The following is a 14,127-nucleotide window of genomic DNA, read 5'->3' as shown; positions in this document are numbered from 1 at the left end:
TGATGGTTTTATATTTACTGATTACCTCGAAATTATTATACTTAGTTGGACTAATTAATTAGAGAAGTTGATTTGTGAAATTATCCACGAACGTAACTTCAATGAAAAAAAACCAAGCAAAAGTCTGCCGCCAAGTTGCCAAACTTACATACATTACATTGTTTTCTTGGCGGAAAAAGTAATGATTTATTATCTTTTTTGGATTGCTGACTTGGCGGGGAAAGTGTTACCACTTAGTGGTTTTTTGTTAGATTTAATCTTGCAGAGTTATTGATTTGTATTGTAAACCTTCACTTTTTAAGAATCTGTATTTCGTTCAAAACGAAATTAAAACAGGGCAGCATTAAATGCATGATTTATATATCGTATGTAGTGGCCAACTGACATAATCGCACTAGCTCCTTAATCTCTCCAGTACTACAGACATGACATAGATTATGACCAGATTAGTTGGGAAGAACCGGTTAGTCGTAGAACCGGTAGTCTATGACTAATCATTCTATTGGTTGACACATTTCAATATGCTCATGACCATTTGTAGGTGTTCATCATCTCCCCTAACATTTGTAGTTTGAAGATGAATGGATCTAAATTTGAACCAAGAAACTTGATGTTATGCATGTTATTTATCTTGCATACATAACTCTCATGGGGCTATGCGGTGCAATAAAACTTAGGCTGCAGCTTGTATAAAACATTGACTATACTACATAAAACGGTGACAGAAGAAGGGTTTTAGAATGTTGGACGTAAGTGTATCAAACTCAACTGCCAATAAAAATATTTACCACAAAAATTATTAGAGAAAAAACAAAACCATCAATGCCTGTCCAGAGAAATTATTTCTTTGGAAATTTGTTTAATTCACGAATAGAAAAGGCTCAAGATTTAACCAATATTGGATGTATATTTCTAATGTTTTTTCTTCAAAATATGTTTACAGATTTTTTTCAATCTGACGTTGGTTTAATATAATTATAAGGCAAACGTGGAAAAATATTAAAACAGTGTCCATTTTGAATTAAAATGTCTATTTAACCATCCTATATAAACCACAGGATCTCTTATCTTTATCCTGTGCTGATAATATCCAAGGTGTTATCGGAAATGTGGATAGTCAAAAAATATATATTTTAATTATCGGTAGTAACTCTCCCCTTGATACATGAACAATGTTTCCTAATATTTTCAAGAATTAAAGTTGCTTAGAACAGCATTATAATTTCTAATAATTAATCGGTCCGTAAAAAATATACCGATTCAGTGTCCTAAGAAAATTATGTAATGAAAATAATGTTATCCTGCTCATCTAAGGCAAATTCTGTGACTGTTTGGATTATGATTATTTCAATTTTGTTTTCTGTATTTTGATTTCAAAGAAGTCCATGATTTAGATTGTTCTTTTCGTATTCCATTCGGTGTGACCATCGATCTCTATTATTACTACAGCGGTGTGACATATATCATCGTTGACTTTTGCCCCATTTGATACTACCCTACCTGTAGCCAATTGTTATTAAAAAGAACATGTTTATTTGAATGAATCACTCAGATGGTGTGCTGATACCAAAATAAAAATGGTCTCCCATATTTTTTGTTACGAAGACGTTAATGTGACGTTGTTAATGTGACGTAAAAGTTGCTATAGTTTAAGAAGTCATCACAGTTTGACTTTTGTCTTATTTAAAAAGTTATCGTATCAAGAGATATCAGCCATTTAAATTCTAAAACTTCATTTTAAAACAGTCAGTTATATTCTAAAACCGAATACCAACTTTACATAAGAGCTGCATGTCTAGTTCTATGCATAGTCAAAAGTACTAATTTAAAATGTTAAAGTGAATTTGTGTAACTTCCTATATTGTAATTGTTGACCTCAAAGGAGGCCTGCTATTACATAGATTTATATTTATATCAACTAGCATGTATACCTACATCAAATCTACCTTAATCTACATCTAAGTAAATTCTTCATGTTTAATTTATGTTATCATTTGATAGGTTGTACACCGCAACAAAATTACAAGCAAAGACAAGAGTACAACGATAATTAGCTATACTCCAAATCACTCAGTAATTTATGCGTAACTGCTTCTGTTACCAGTTCAACAGCTGTTCGCAACAATGGAGATGGTGGAAATCAGCTGATCATGAGAGAGAGAGAGAAAACAGCTGGCCAGTCTGTGCGCGACCACTCGCCAGCCCGGTCATGTCCGTACTGTGTATCGCGGATTGTGGTTAATCGAATAATTAAACTAGTTTATTGCCTTAATTACCTCGATTATTATCTGTGTTAGTGATTGTTGGTGTGTTCTGTGTTGTTAACTCACACTTGGATTATTACTTTTATAGAGGGTGAGTTAGAAATATTAACTTTAGAAGTAGAATAATAAAATAATTTCTGGATTATTTTATTTCTTGAATGGTTTGCTTTCTTAAGCTTACAAACAAGGAAAATTAACATTGTATGATTTAAATAATCTCCTTTCAACAGAGTTTGTATTTATATTCATAAATCAAATTGCATTAACTTCTGATTAAGAAGTTATCTAGATTAGGCCCCTAATCATCCGTTAAAATACACATCCGTATATTTTCCTTTTTCCATAGATGTTTGAAGGTAAAGGTCTAAGAACAAGCATGCCATTATTTCAGTTCAAACTTTGGATCTATTATTATTTTGGGGGGGAAATCATCACAACGCCTTAATTAGAATAATTATCCTCGTAGTACCTGTATAGTGCTTTACTCTCCCATTTTCTTAACAGTGATTTAAACTAATCCTATTTTCAACATACGTGTTTACAACCACTTAAAGCGATTTATAATTATTATACATGCATAGGTTTAAGAAATATATTGCCCTCTGTACAATCTATTATCATATTCTTTATGTGCTGATTATAACTGCAATTATAAAAAAAAATTGGTTTATACTTATTTTTAGCTGATTGCGAGTTAAAGTTTAGGCATAGGTTTCTTTGATTGTGACATCCCCATTCCCAATCACATGTTAAAAATATTAGTTCCTACGATGACAGTACGGATAAAGTTAGCTGTGCCGATAACAGCTGTTCCATTGTTACTTATATTCTCGTCGTTGGTTAATAAGAGAGGACGGTCCCGGCACTTTTTTTCATGTCGGCTGGCCCTGTTTGCAGAAAAAAACTGTGCTTCTTTCAGCATACTATGCTGTGGTTTTCCCCTATCTCATATGCAGTCTCGGTGTGGGATCTGAAACATCTGCAACAAAGCATAAGTTTGCACTCCAGAAAAAGGCTGTGCGGGTTATTGCTGGCAATGGTCAAACCACACAAAAAGCCCTTAAGTAAATAAAAAAACACCTGTTAATAACGTCGACCAGCTGTTTATTCAATTCATGAAATCATTTCAACGTATAAGCGTGCAAGGCCCATTTGATCGGCCTGTGGATCAGAGCCTTAGGAAATTTGTGCTTACTCTAAGCTTTTGATTGATGGACATTATGCCTACAATTTTATTTGGTATAATACGTTTCTGAGACGATGTATTTAGTTTATAGTAGACTAAGAAACATTACAGGCAGAAGCCCATGTAATGTTCTATTTATTGTAATTACATGTAAGATGCTTGATTATATGTAACAATAAAGATTGATTTGATTTACACCAATTTTCAATCGTGTTCGACAATTTCCCTCATACTCTATAATAGCCTACATTATTAAGCTTTTTGGGGTCGACTTCTATGCAAGCCTTCTAACACTCACTCGATAACGGATGAACATATTTTAGCAAAACTTACCAAGGTTGTTTCGACAAATATTTGGAATGTTTAGGACGCAACAATTTCAATTTTTGATAATGTCTATTTAAACGAAACAAAAAGAATCTTAGCAGATTTTTAAAAATCAAGCCAGTATACGATCTAGACACAGTACAAAGGAGAAACATTCGGATGATGACCACTGAGCAAATAATACAGAAAAATATTTCTTTATACTATCACGGTATAATAATTTGAGGTTCAGGCAAAGTTTAACTACAACACTCCCAAATGGAAGGGTAATTTAATTCAAGCGTAAAAGAGCAAAGGTATGCTTTATTACTGTTTTAAACCTGTAATGATTTACTGAAAACTATGTTATGGTATGGGCAGTTACAATAGGCCTATTCTATGAACTACGTAGATATGTCAAAATCTCACCGCTTTTGATGCGATAAAAGATCCTTCAAATACATTTCAATCAATTATATAAACGTATTAAATTGTTCTAAATATACACTACTAGCTGTACCCGCGGGCTTTGCCCCGCTTAACTTCGCAGTAAGTATTCGCATGGCTACGTTTTGTCATCTATTTATGTATTGGTTGTTTGGTCGTTTGTATGAATAATTAAATAAAAATTAGTTGATTTAACACCATTTATACTTTGGAACGAATACAAGTTCAAAATTCCATATTCACAGTTTTTACTATATGAATTTTGCCAATGTTTGAAATCGTTACTCACTAGGTTTGAAAACACTCACAACAATTAATCAATTAAAATAAACAATTAAACGTTAACACAATGACATGACTCATCGCGAACTCTACTAGAGGGAACCGCAGAAGACTTGCAGATCCTAACTTTAGCCACTCGAATAAAGTAATTTTTATTTATTTCCAATATTTTTTTTTTTTATTTCTCACCCCCACTTTCCTATTAATAGAATATTTAAAGAGGAATTCAAGCTGTGGAATGCTAAACTGATCAAAATTAGCTGTATAGTAAATATTATACGTGTTATTTATTACTAATAGAAGTTGTTGCTGTCCGGTATTTTTGTCACGTAAAATCTCAAATCTAATATAATAAAATGTACGATCTTCATACAGACATACTATAGACTTTGATTCAACACGTGCGTATTTTGATCCGACGAATATAAATAAACACTAAGCATGACATGAGTAAGATGCCTGGTACCGTTTTGAACAAACTAATTGAACTAAAACTTTAAACAAAGTTTGAAATTTTTAACATGACAACTTGAGCTGTTTATTTGGGTGATAAACTCGTATTTTTACTAGTGTAACACGTCACCGCCGATTTTCCGGATCTTCAAATCGTAAATTGGTCGAAATTCCTTGACATTTGTTTCGAAAGGCGCGACAAAAACCGGCCGGAACGCTGTCACCTGTTTTGACTCGGACGATTTACGTCGCTGAAATGTGTCTGCTCGAATGTTAATTAATTTTGCCGGTTTCAAATAACATATTCGACATACCTTGAGTTTTCCAGTGTAAATACCTCGCCAAGTGGGAATCAGCTGTCGAATTTGGGTTTGTACATAAATTATTCTTGAATGTAGTTTGGCCAAATAAAAGTGAAAATGTATACCCCATGGCAATAATTAATCAAACGAACAATCCCAAAATAAGGCTAGTATGAATTCTTAAAGGTTGATTACGTTGGATAAAATCCATAAAACTTTGACCGAAAGCATCTGCATATAGAGAACACAGAGTAAATGTCCATATATATTCAATGCAGTATATAAGAGTACGATTTTAATAATTTTGAAATAGACCTACCCTGAATTTGTTGTTCATATACGAGATACCAGTGTTTCCCTACTCATATTTACCACTATTTAAACGGCCTCAAAAGTACCAAAACCAAAACACTAAAGTAAAGTTCCATGTCTGGGTTAGGAATTTTTAGTATAATATCAACATTGTAAATAGGCTACATAAGTTATTAATCACAGCTGCCTAAAATATATAAAAGTACACGTCTTAACGTATAATCAATATGTCCAAACACTTCTTAAATTACAAATGTCTGTTAATCTTATTGCGTTATCTCCTCCCCCCCTCCCATCATTAAAGAGCGAATAGTTGATTAAAATACCAAAGCACCATAACTCGAGTTTTAAACGTTAAAACGTTCAAACTCTAAGCACCAGCTCTTATTTTTGAAATTCCACTTCAAACCAAATTGCATAGCCTAACTAGTTTCCAATCACCCAAACATTATGCAAGTATAGTTAGACATTAAATAATCAGGATAACCGGATTTCGAGCGAAGCGAGTGACGCAGGAGGGCTGATAAACTCTAATATTAGAGTGAGATGGAGATAAACGATGACGTATTGACCTTGGTATCACGAGATGTGACCTTGGAGATCGTGTGATTGTCTCGAATTGTGTTTGTAATCTGAGATTCATTTGGTGTATACAGAGCGAGCTTGATACAATCAAATCTTGTAATTGAAATGGAAATTGAATTGTAAGATGTATTCATGCATGTACAATGTAAATTTAATGTGCCTATTAAAAAGTATCTAAGGTATTTTTTCTCGACACCATGTGACAGCAATTTATTACAAACATATGTTTTTGTTCTTGAATATTATTTTATTTGTTTGTTTATTATTTTGAGTAATCTTTTGAGTAACCTAAGCTACAGTATTGGTTTAACTATCTAGAGGATCATACGCATTTTTCTTTCTGTGTAATTACTGACATATTTCAAAATCAGAAGTACAATTAATTCAATCTGACGCTTGGATTTCATGTGGAATGAAATGCGAGAGAAAATCGTTTCTGGACTGATGAGGGCAGATTCTTTATTGATCTTTGCTGTTGCCTTCACAGCTCAGGTAACCACTTAGTTGTTTATGCACAGTTTATGTGGTCTTTACAGGTTTGACTACTAACGGTTTTAATGCTAGCTGTGCCCTTTTCATATGCCTTGTAGCAGTTGATGGTATCTGTGATAACTCCTGAGTTGATGGGTTTGGGGGAATTCATCGCAGCAAATGAGTCATAACATTGAAACCATTTGCTGAACTTCTGCAAACCGTTATGATCGCTCCGTATCCTTGAGTTTGTCGTGTCAACAAGCTGATAATATGTCAAAGAGGTGATCTCTCAATACCCCTCAATTTGAAGGACCATTCGCTACGATTGGCATGCTAGCGATCCATCGGGCTAGTCCCACTGTTGATTACCCTATTACGAGATAGCCCTTCAATATTCCGACTTTACAATTAGCTCATTCTTTTACCAAAGAAAATATATCCAACTAGAATGAACATGAAATGTTCATCATCAAATTATTCATGCTGTTTATCAACGGGTCAAAATGTATTATTTCATTACAACAAACATCACTATCAACATTTAAAAATATTCAGTACGTAGTTTGAACTTATCATTGTCAGCAAGAGTTACCATGACATGGATTCATTTGCCTGATATTTCGTTAAAGAAGTCAGATTTATCCTACTTCCTATAATATAACCTATCCTACTAATATTATAAATGAGAATGTTTAGATGTATGGATGTATGGATGTGTGGATGTATGTTTGTGACAAGTGAACGCGAAAAATACTGGTCGGATTGGGCTGAAATTTGGCATGATGATAGCTAACATTCCCGATTAACATATAGGCATATTCTTATTTCAAAAATCCTTTCGGGCTCCGCCCCAGTGGCTCTGGAGTTTCCCATGTTAACCTTATGAGAAATGGAATTATTGAATCTTAACAGCTGTTTCAATTAAACAAGTTGGTTCTGTTCTGTGATGTTCAATAGCATTAAAGTTACAAGGATTACCAACAGGGTGCAGCACTAGCACTATTATTTCTTTTACATTTATGACAACAGCTAATCTGCAACCAAAAGGTGAGTGAGCGTAGCGAACGAACTTCAACCTGGAGGCGAGTGAGCGTAGCGAACGAGCTAACCTGAAGGCAAGTGAGCGCAGCGAACGAGCTCCAACCTAAAGGTGAGTGAGCGTAGCGAACGAGCTCCAACCTAAAGGTGAGTGAGCGTAGCGAACAAACTTCAACCAGGACGTGATTGAGCCATGCGAACGAGATAATCTTGAAAATTTAGAAGTTAAACGGGGCAAAGCCCGCGGGTTACAGCTAGTCCTACTAATATTATAAATGAGAAAGTTTAGATGTATGGATGTATGGATGTATGTTTGTGACAAGTGAACGCGAAAAATACTGGTCGGATTGGGCTGAAATTTGGCATGATGATAGCTCACATTCCCGATTAACATATAGGCATATTCTTATTTCAAAATTCCTTTCGGGCTCCGCCCCAGTGGCTCTGGAGTTTCCCATGTTAACCTTATGAGAAATGGAATTATTGAATCTTAACAGCTGTTTCAATTAAACAAGTTGGTTCTGTTCTATGATATTCAATAGCATTAAAGTTACAAGGATTACCAACAGGGTGCAGCACTATTATGTCTTTTACATTTATGACAACAGCTTATTTGCAACCAAAAGGTGAGTGAGCGTAGCGAACGAACTTCAACCTGGAGGCGAGTTAGCGTAGCGAACGAGCTAACCTGAAGGCAAGTGAGCGCAGCGAACGAGCTCCAACCTAAAGGTGAGTGAGCGTAGCGAACAAACTTCAACCAGGACGTGATTGAGCCATGCGAACGAGATAATCTTGAAAACTAAGAAGTTAAACGGGGCAAAGCCCGCGGGTTACAGCTAGTAATATTATAAATGAGAAAGTTTGGATGATTGTGACAAGTGAACGCGAAAAATACTGGTCGGATTGGGCTGAAATTTGGCATGACGATAGCTCACATTCCCGATTAACATATAGGCATATTCTTATTTCAAAAATCCTTTCGGGCTCCGCCCCAGTGGCTCTGGAGTTTCCCATATTAACCTTATGAGAAATGGAATTATTGAATCTTAACAGCTGTTTCAATTAAACAAGTTGGTTATGTTCTATGATGTTCAATAGCATTAAAGTTACAAGGATTACCAACAGGGTGCAGCACTATTATTTCTTTTACATTTATGACAACAGCTAATTTGCAACCAAAAGGTGAGTGAGCGTAGCGAACGAACTTCAACCTGGAGGCGAGTTAGCGTAGCGAACGAGCTAACCTGAAGGCAAGTGAGCGTAGCGAACAAACTTCAACCAGGACGTGATTGAGCCATGCGAACGAGATAATCTTGAAAATTAAGAAGTTAAACGGGGCAAAGCCCGCGGGTTACAGCTAGTTCCTTAATAAAATACGTGTAGCGTAGGGATTACGTGTATCTAGGTTTGATGCTACAGGGAAGGTAATAAAGTGTGTTAACATCTCTTATATTAATACGTGAGGGCTGTTTTTTGTGAATAAAACTCCTCAGTTATTACTGGACCGATTTTAACGTTTGAGGTGTCAAATAATTCGTCTCAATTCGAAGTTTTGCATAAAGGTTTTAGAATTTAAAAACTCTAACCCTTAAGGACTCGAGACACACTCAAAGGTCGTATTTTCCCCATAAGAATTACATTGAAAACAAATTTAAAAACAAAAACAGCCGTATATAAAAAGAAACTCAACAGCTTTTTGGGAGTAAATATTGATGTTTGTAATATTTAGGAGGTTATAGACAAATCTAAACAGTCAATCAGTTTTGTTGGAAGAACAGAAAATTTCTTGAGTTTAAAGGAGAAATATTGAAAACAGGAGGAGGAAAAATCTTGACGTATGAGAAGGGTAGAGGAGAGGCCTGGTCTCACAGTAAGGAATCCAGGTACACAATCGCTTGGGGAGATGAATCATTTTTGCCAGTTATGCTAAGCAACTTATTTTGGAAGTAACAAAAAAAAACAATGAAGAATATACACATCATGTTGTCACAGTGGTAAAGTAAACCTACCTAACGTCAGATCAAAAAAATACATGCAAGAAATGTTTAAATGGTAAAAGCTTTAAGTCGGCAAACATTTGTAGAAAACACTAAAAATTAAGGTCGGGTCCAAAAAATGCTAAAATATTTTACAAGAAGCGTTTATTAGTTCAAAGTGCTATTAAATAGCGTGAGTATTTCAATTAGTTACATTAGCATTTAGTCGGGGGTTTTCAAACTCGAAAAAATCGAAAATTATGACTGTTATTACTGAAGTTTTAAAATAACTTCTGTATAATATCGGTACTTGACAGTTGCTCGATTTCGAGGAACAAGTACACTAGTACTCATAAATTAAACTACAAAAGTCCACAAATTTTCCATTAGAAGAATAATGTGAGAATTTCTAACGTTCAGTTTTACTGAAGCGTTCAACAAAGTTTCAATACAGTTAAATTTGTGTGAATTATGTAAATTTACATAATTTAATTCATTTAATTTAAGTCCAAACGGTTGAAACATTTGTAAACCTTTGGTTTTTAGGGTCACAAATGCATGGGGTAAAATACAATTTAGTTTTTTAAATAGTGCATCAGGGGAAACAGTTTTGTTCAGCACGCAGACCTACAGGGTGAATAAAAAGTCAAGACCCCCCCCCCTCTAATATTTTTCCAAGTAAATATACAGAGATATCCTTTTGGTGGTCGTGCAATCTTAGCAGGAAGTTTCATTTTATGATTTTGAAATTTTTGACTGTCCCCCAAAAGGGGGGATTTGGGGGGCAACTAAAAATATTTCAATGTAAACCCCCATCAAGTGACACCTCATTTTAGTGTTTACAAAAGCTTAAAGAATGGCCAATATTACCATTGATTTTCCACAACATTTGATGGGCTACCATTTTAGATAGAGAAGAGATAGCGACCTCTAGTTTTCACCATTCTTTATGTTTTTGTAAACACTTCAAAACGAGGTGTCACTTGAAAGGGTTTACATTTAAAATATTTGATTTGCCCCCTAAATCCCCCCTTTTGGGGGGACAGTAAAAAATTTCAAAATCATAAAATGAAACTTCCTGCTAAGATTGCACGACTACTAAAAGGATATCTCCGTGTAGATACTTGAAAAAAGAGGGGGGGGTCTTGACTTTTTATTCACCCTGTATGTTTGTTGATGTAGCTGGTTAAACTAGATCTAGAGTCTAAAAGCACTGCTTTAGTCATTAATGTTGAAACTGCACTACACAGTAAAATAAATTGTTTAAGTAAGCTTACCATTAATGCAATCGTCGATACAATGTAATTTGTTAATCCACCACCACTACTTAAGATTGTGGTGTGCCGGTATGGCCTCTTATGGAGATACGTAAGGTAAGATCAGCTGATTAAATAATTACATACTCACAGTCAGCTGGTGGTCATTTGCATGGGCGACACGTCATGGCCGATTTTGATTGATGACCTAAATCTGATATGGGTCTGTAATTATTTTGGTAGACACTCCAAATGTAGATTCTCCAGCTGTTTTTGAGTTGAAGAAACATTTAGGATCCTTATTACAACTCGGATCTAAGTTTAAATGTAATTGTTACGTAATTACAATTACGTTTAAGAAAATACTGTTTGAAAATTTAAGACCTAAGTTTAATATTTTTTGTTTAATATGAAGAATATCAGCGAATAAATAATACAACTATATCGATAAAACGATGAACAAATTACAACAAAATAAATAACTTAAACATTGCAAATAGCTTCAAGTAGGCGCTAAGTTACGAACTGTTTGTTTGGAATCAAATATTGTAAGGTATAACATGTTGTTATACGTATGGCATAGTTTGGTTGAAGATTAAAAACATTGCGTATTTAGAAGAAACTAGATATCAATGGTGAACTAGTTTTTGTATAACCGTATACTGTACGTGTTACAAATTCCTTTTTAAATGTTTTATTTTAATTTACAGATTCCCATGGGATTACCGTTACACCGTGAATGCCGAGCTTTATGGAGTGGTGAGTTTCTTAGTTTTATAAAAGTTAAAGTCACCACGGATACTGAAGTTAAGTTCACCTTAATACACAATAAACAATAATATACTGTACTATCATAATAATCTTAATTGCTCTTTTCATTGATTACAGCTAGGCCACGATGTTTTCACGAAATCGTCGAGTTTTTCGTTCGTTTTTCAATATTTTCGAAAGCTCCATAAGTTTGAACTGTGCTTTTACCCACCCAGATATTCTCCGTGGTTGTAGGATAGACAATTTCATGGTGCGTATACCATGAAATTATCTATTGATTAGCTGTGCCGTTTGGTTTTAGTGGTTCAATAACAATTACAAGATTAACAACATAAAAACCCCAACTGTTCATGCAATGTAAAGACATAGTTAATAGCAAATCACAAACTTGACAGCACTTTTCTTCTACACCGTTAAGAGCTTAATCAAAGACACAGTTACAATTGCGGTGGAAATGGATAGCCAAGGTATAATGCGACTAGCTAATACTTCATCTATGCTAATAGTATGAAATAAAATCGCCATCAGGTTGTTCAAAAGTTCACAGTAATTAATCAGGTTTAATTAATCAACTAAGGGTTCTTAAATAGAAGGAGACATTCCATTCCCAAGCTTAATCTGAAGACAGTTTTTAAATAAAAATAACGTAGTTATTTAACGTAATTAACGTAGTTAATTAGTTAATTAAGAGCTACATGGTTATGAACAGAGTAGGCTTAAGCTGATGTAAATTACAGTTTTCTGTTGAATACGCTAACGCCTACTTTTCAACCAACAAACTGGACAAATTACTGTAAGCTAATGTATCATCACTATCACAGTAACAAAAGCTAAGGACAAAACGGATTCTTATTTGCAGCCTCCTGGCCACTCTGTGATGGGCTCATTCGACTTAGTTCTATTTTCATAAAGAATGGCAAAAGCTGGTTGATAATACTGTACATGGATGTACTTCTGCATCTAAAAGTCTAATATCATTAAGTTACAACTAACCGATATGCTATTCTAGTTGTGTTATGAGCTTAATCAAAAAAAGAACAGAAGACATTTACTTAAAGGATAAATTGGATGGAACCTTTGAAATTTAGCACAGAATCAAGACCTAATATAGTTAGGTCTTTGCTACTGCTTTTGACAATGGAATAAGGACGTGCATTAATTGTGCCACTGCCAAAGAGTTCATTAATTGCGCCAAGCCCTCAAAGGGTACCAACAAGTGTTCCTTAGTTGCGCCAATACCAGCCAGATAGGGGTGAGTTGTCGGCAGAAGGAATAACCTTATTTACGTGTCATCCTAACCTATCTTTCAAACCTAACCTAACTTAACCTAACCTAACCTAACTTGACCCAACCTAACATACTCAATTATACAGTCAAAGAGAGCCGCCACTTGCGCAGGTCAGTTGGCGCAATTAATACCCACCCTACAATAAAGACTACATCATGTCGTTTTGAATTCCAATTTACCCAGCTTTTGGTCAACATACGAAGAAAATAAAACTGATTTAGACGAGGACAACTTTATCCGTTTCTGAAATATCCCTCCATCTAAGCCATGCGTAATGTGAGATGGATAGATACTAGATAGCTGTGTATGTTATTGGACCAGCGAATTGTGCGAGGCAGTGAGTAACGTAATAAGCACATAAACAGTCAGTGGCCGAGCGAGGAGCTGTATGTTAGCGGGAGTTATGTGTGGAGCAGTGAAAGTGACTCGGTCCACTCCTACGTGCAACCCGCCTACGCGCATGCGTTGAAACTAGTCAAAGTTTGCCGTGGTCTGCGCGTGCTAAGTAATTTTGTAAACCACTTCAACACACGCAAACACACTTTTATGTGCTTGGTGGTTGCGTTGAAACTACCTAAATCTCACCATGGTCTATGGTGCGCAGAATCGCTCCAGGAGTAACCACTAAGGCAATGTTCCGAATGGAATGTGGCCAGTTAAGCGCAACACTAGAGAGAATAACTCCGAAAAGCATTTCGAAATTATTGCGCCGGTGAGACTGTGGTACGAAAGAACCACAGCATTGATCGGGCAGTCACTGTTCCGAAAACATTGCTTCAAACGGAGTTGCTTTGAATGGCGCTGTTCCGAAAATAACGGGACACTTAGGCATAGCTTTGTTTTAGAGCAGGGTGTGGAGTGTTTGTGAATAAAAATGAAATTCATTAAATAATGTGGAGTGTTTGTGAATAAAAATGAAATATTAAGAGAGAAAAAAATAAGACATGTTTTCAAGAAGAACAGAAATCAATCTTGTTTATTTGTACAGTAGGAATCATTTTTTTAAATCATCAGCTGTTCTAAGTAAAGGCTAAAGAAAACTTTAGATAAAAGAACTGAACACAGGGGTTTTCGAAACAATGCCTGGATTTTCGTGATGCGATTGCTTTGAAGCAACAATAAATTTAACTCTGCACACTGGTTGTACCTAAGCAAACTTTCGTGTGGGGCTTATCCCAACTCCGCGC

General features: G+C 35.2%; 1 protein-coding gene across 1 annotated transcript in view; it reads left to right on the top strand.

Moving 5' to 3' along the window:
• Nucleotides 1-2,193: 2,193 nt before the first annotated feature.
• LOC128988082 (uncharacterized) overlaps nucleotides 2,194-14,127 on the top strand; it is a 317,631-nt gene continuing 305,697 nt past the window's right edge. The window contains exons 1-2 of the mRNA XM_054409279.1: nucleotides 2,194-2,355; nucleotides 11,592-11,640. Coding sequence (XP_054265254.1) covers nucleotides 11,621-11,640 — 20 coding nt within the window. The 5' untranslated portion in view covers nucleotides 2,194-2,355; nucleotides 11,592-11,620. The remainder of the gene's footprint in view (nucleotides 2,356-11,591; nucleotides 11,641-14,127) is intronic.

The sequence above is a fragment of the Macrosteles quadrilineatus genome, unplaced genomic scaffold (genome assembly GCF_028750875.1).
Source record: "Macrosteles quadrilineatus isolate MER2022 unplaced genomic scaffold, UCM_ALF_1.0 Scaffold_2__2_contigs__length_208266976, whole genome shotgun sequence".
NCBI lineage: Eukaryota > Metazoa > Arthropoda > Insecta > Hemiptera > Cicadellidae > Macrosteles > Macrosteles quadrilineatus.
The sequence above is the reverse complement of the archived record's forward strand: the minus strand, read 5'-3'. Positions and strand labels throughout refer to the sequence as shown.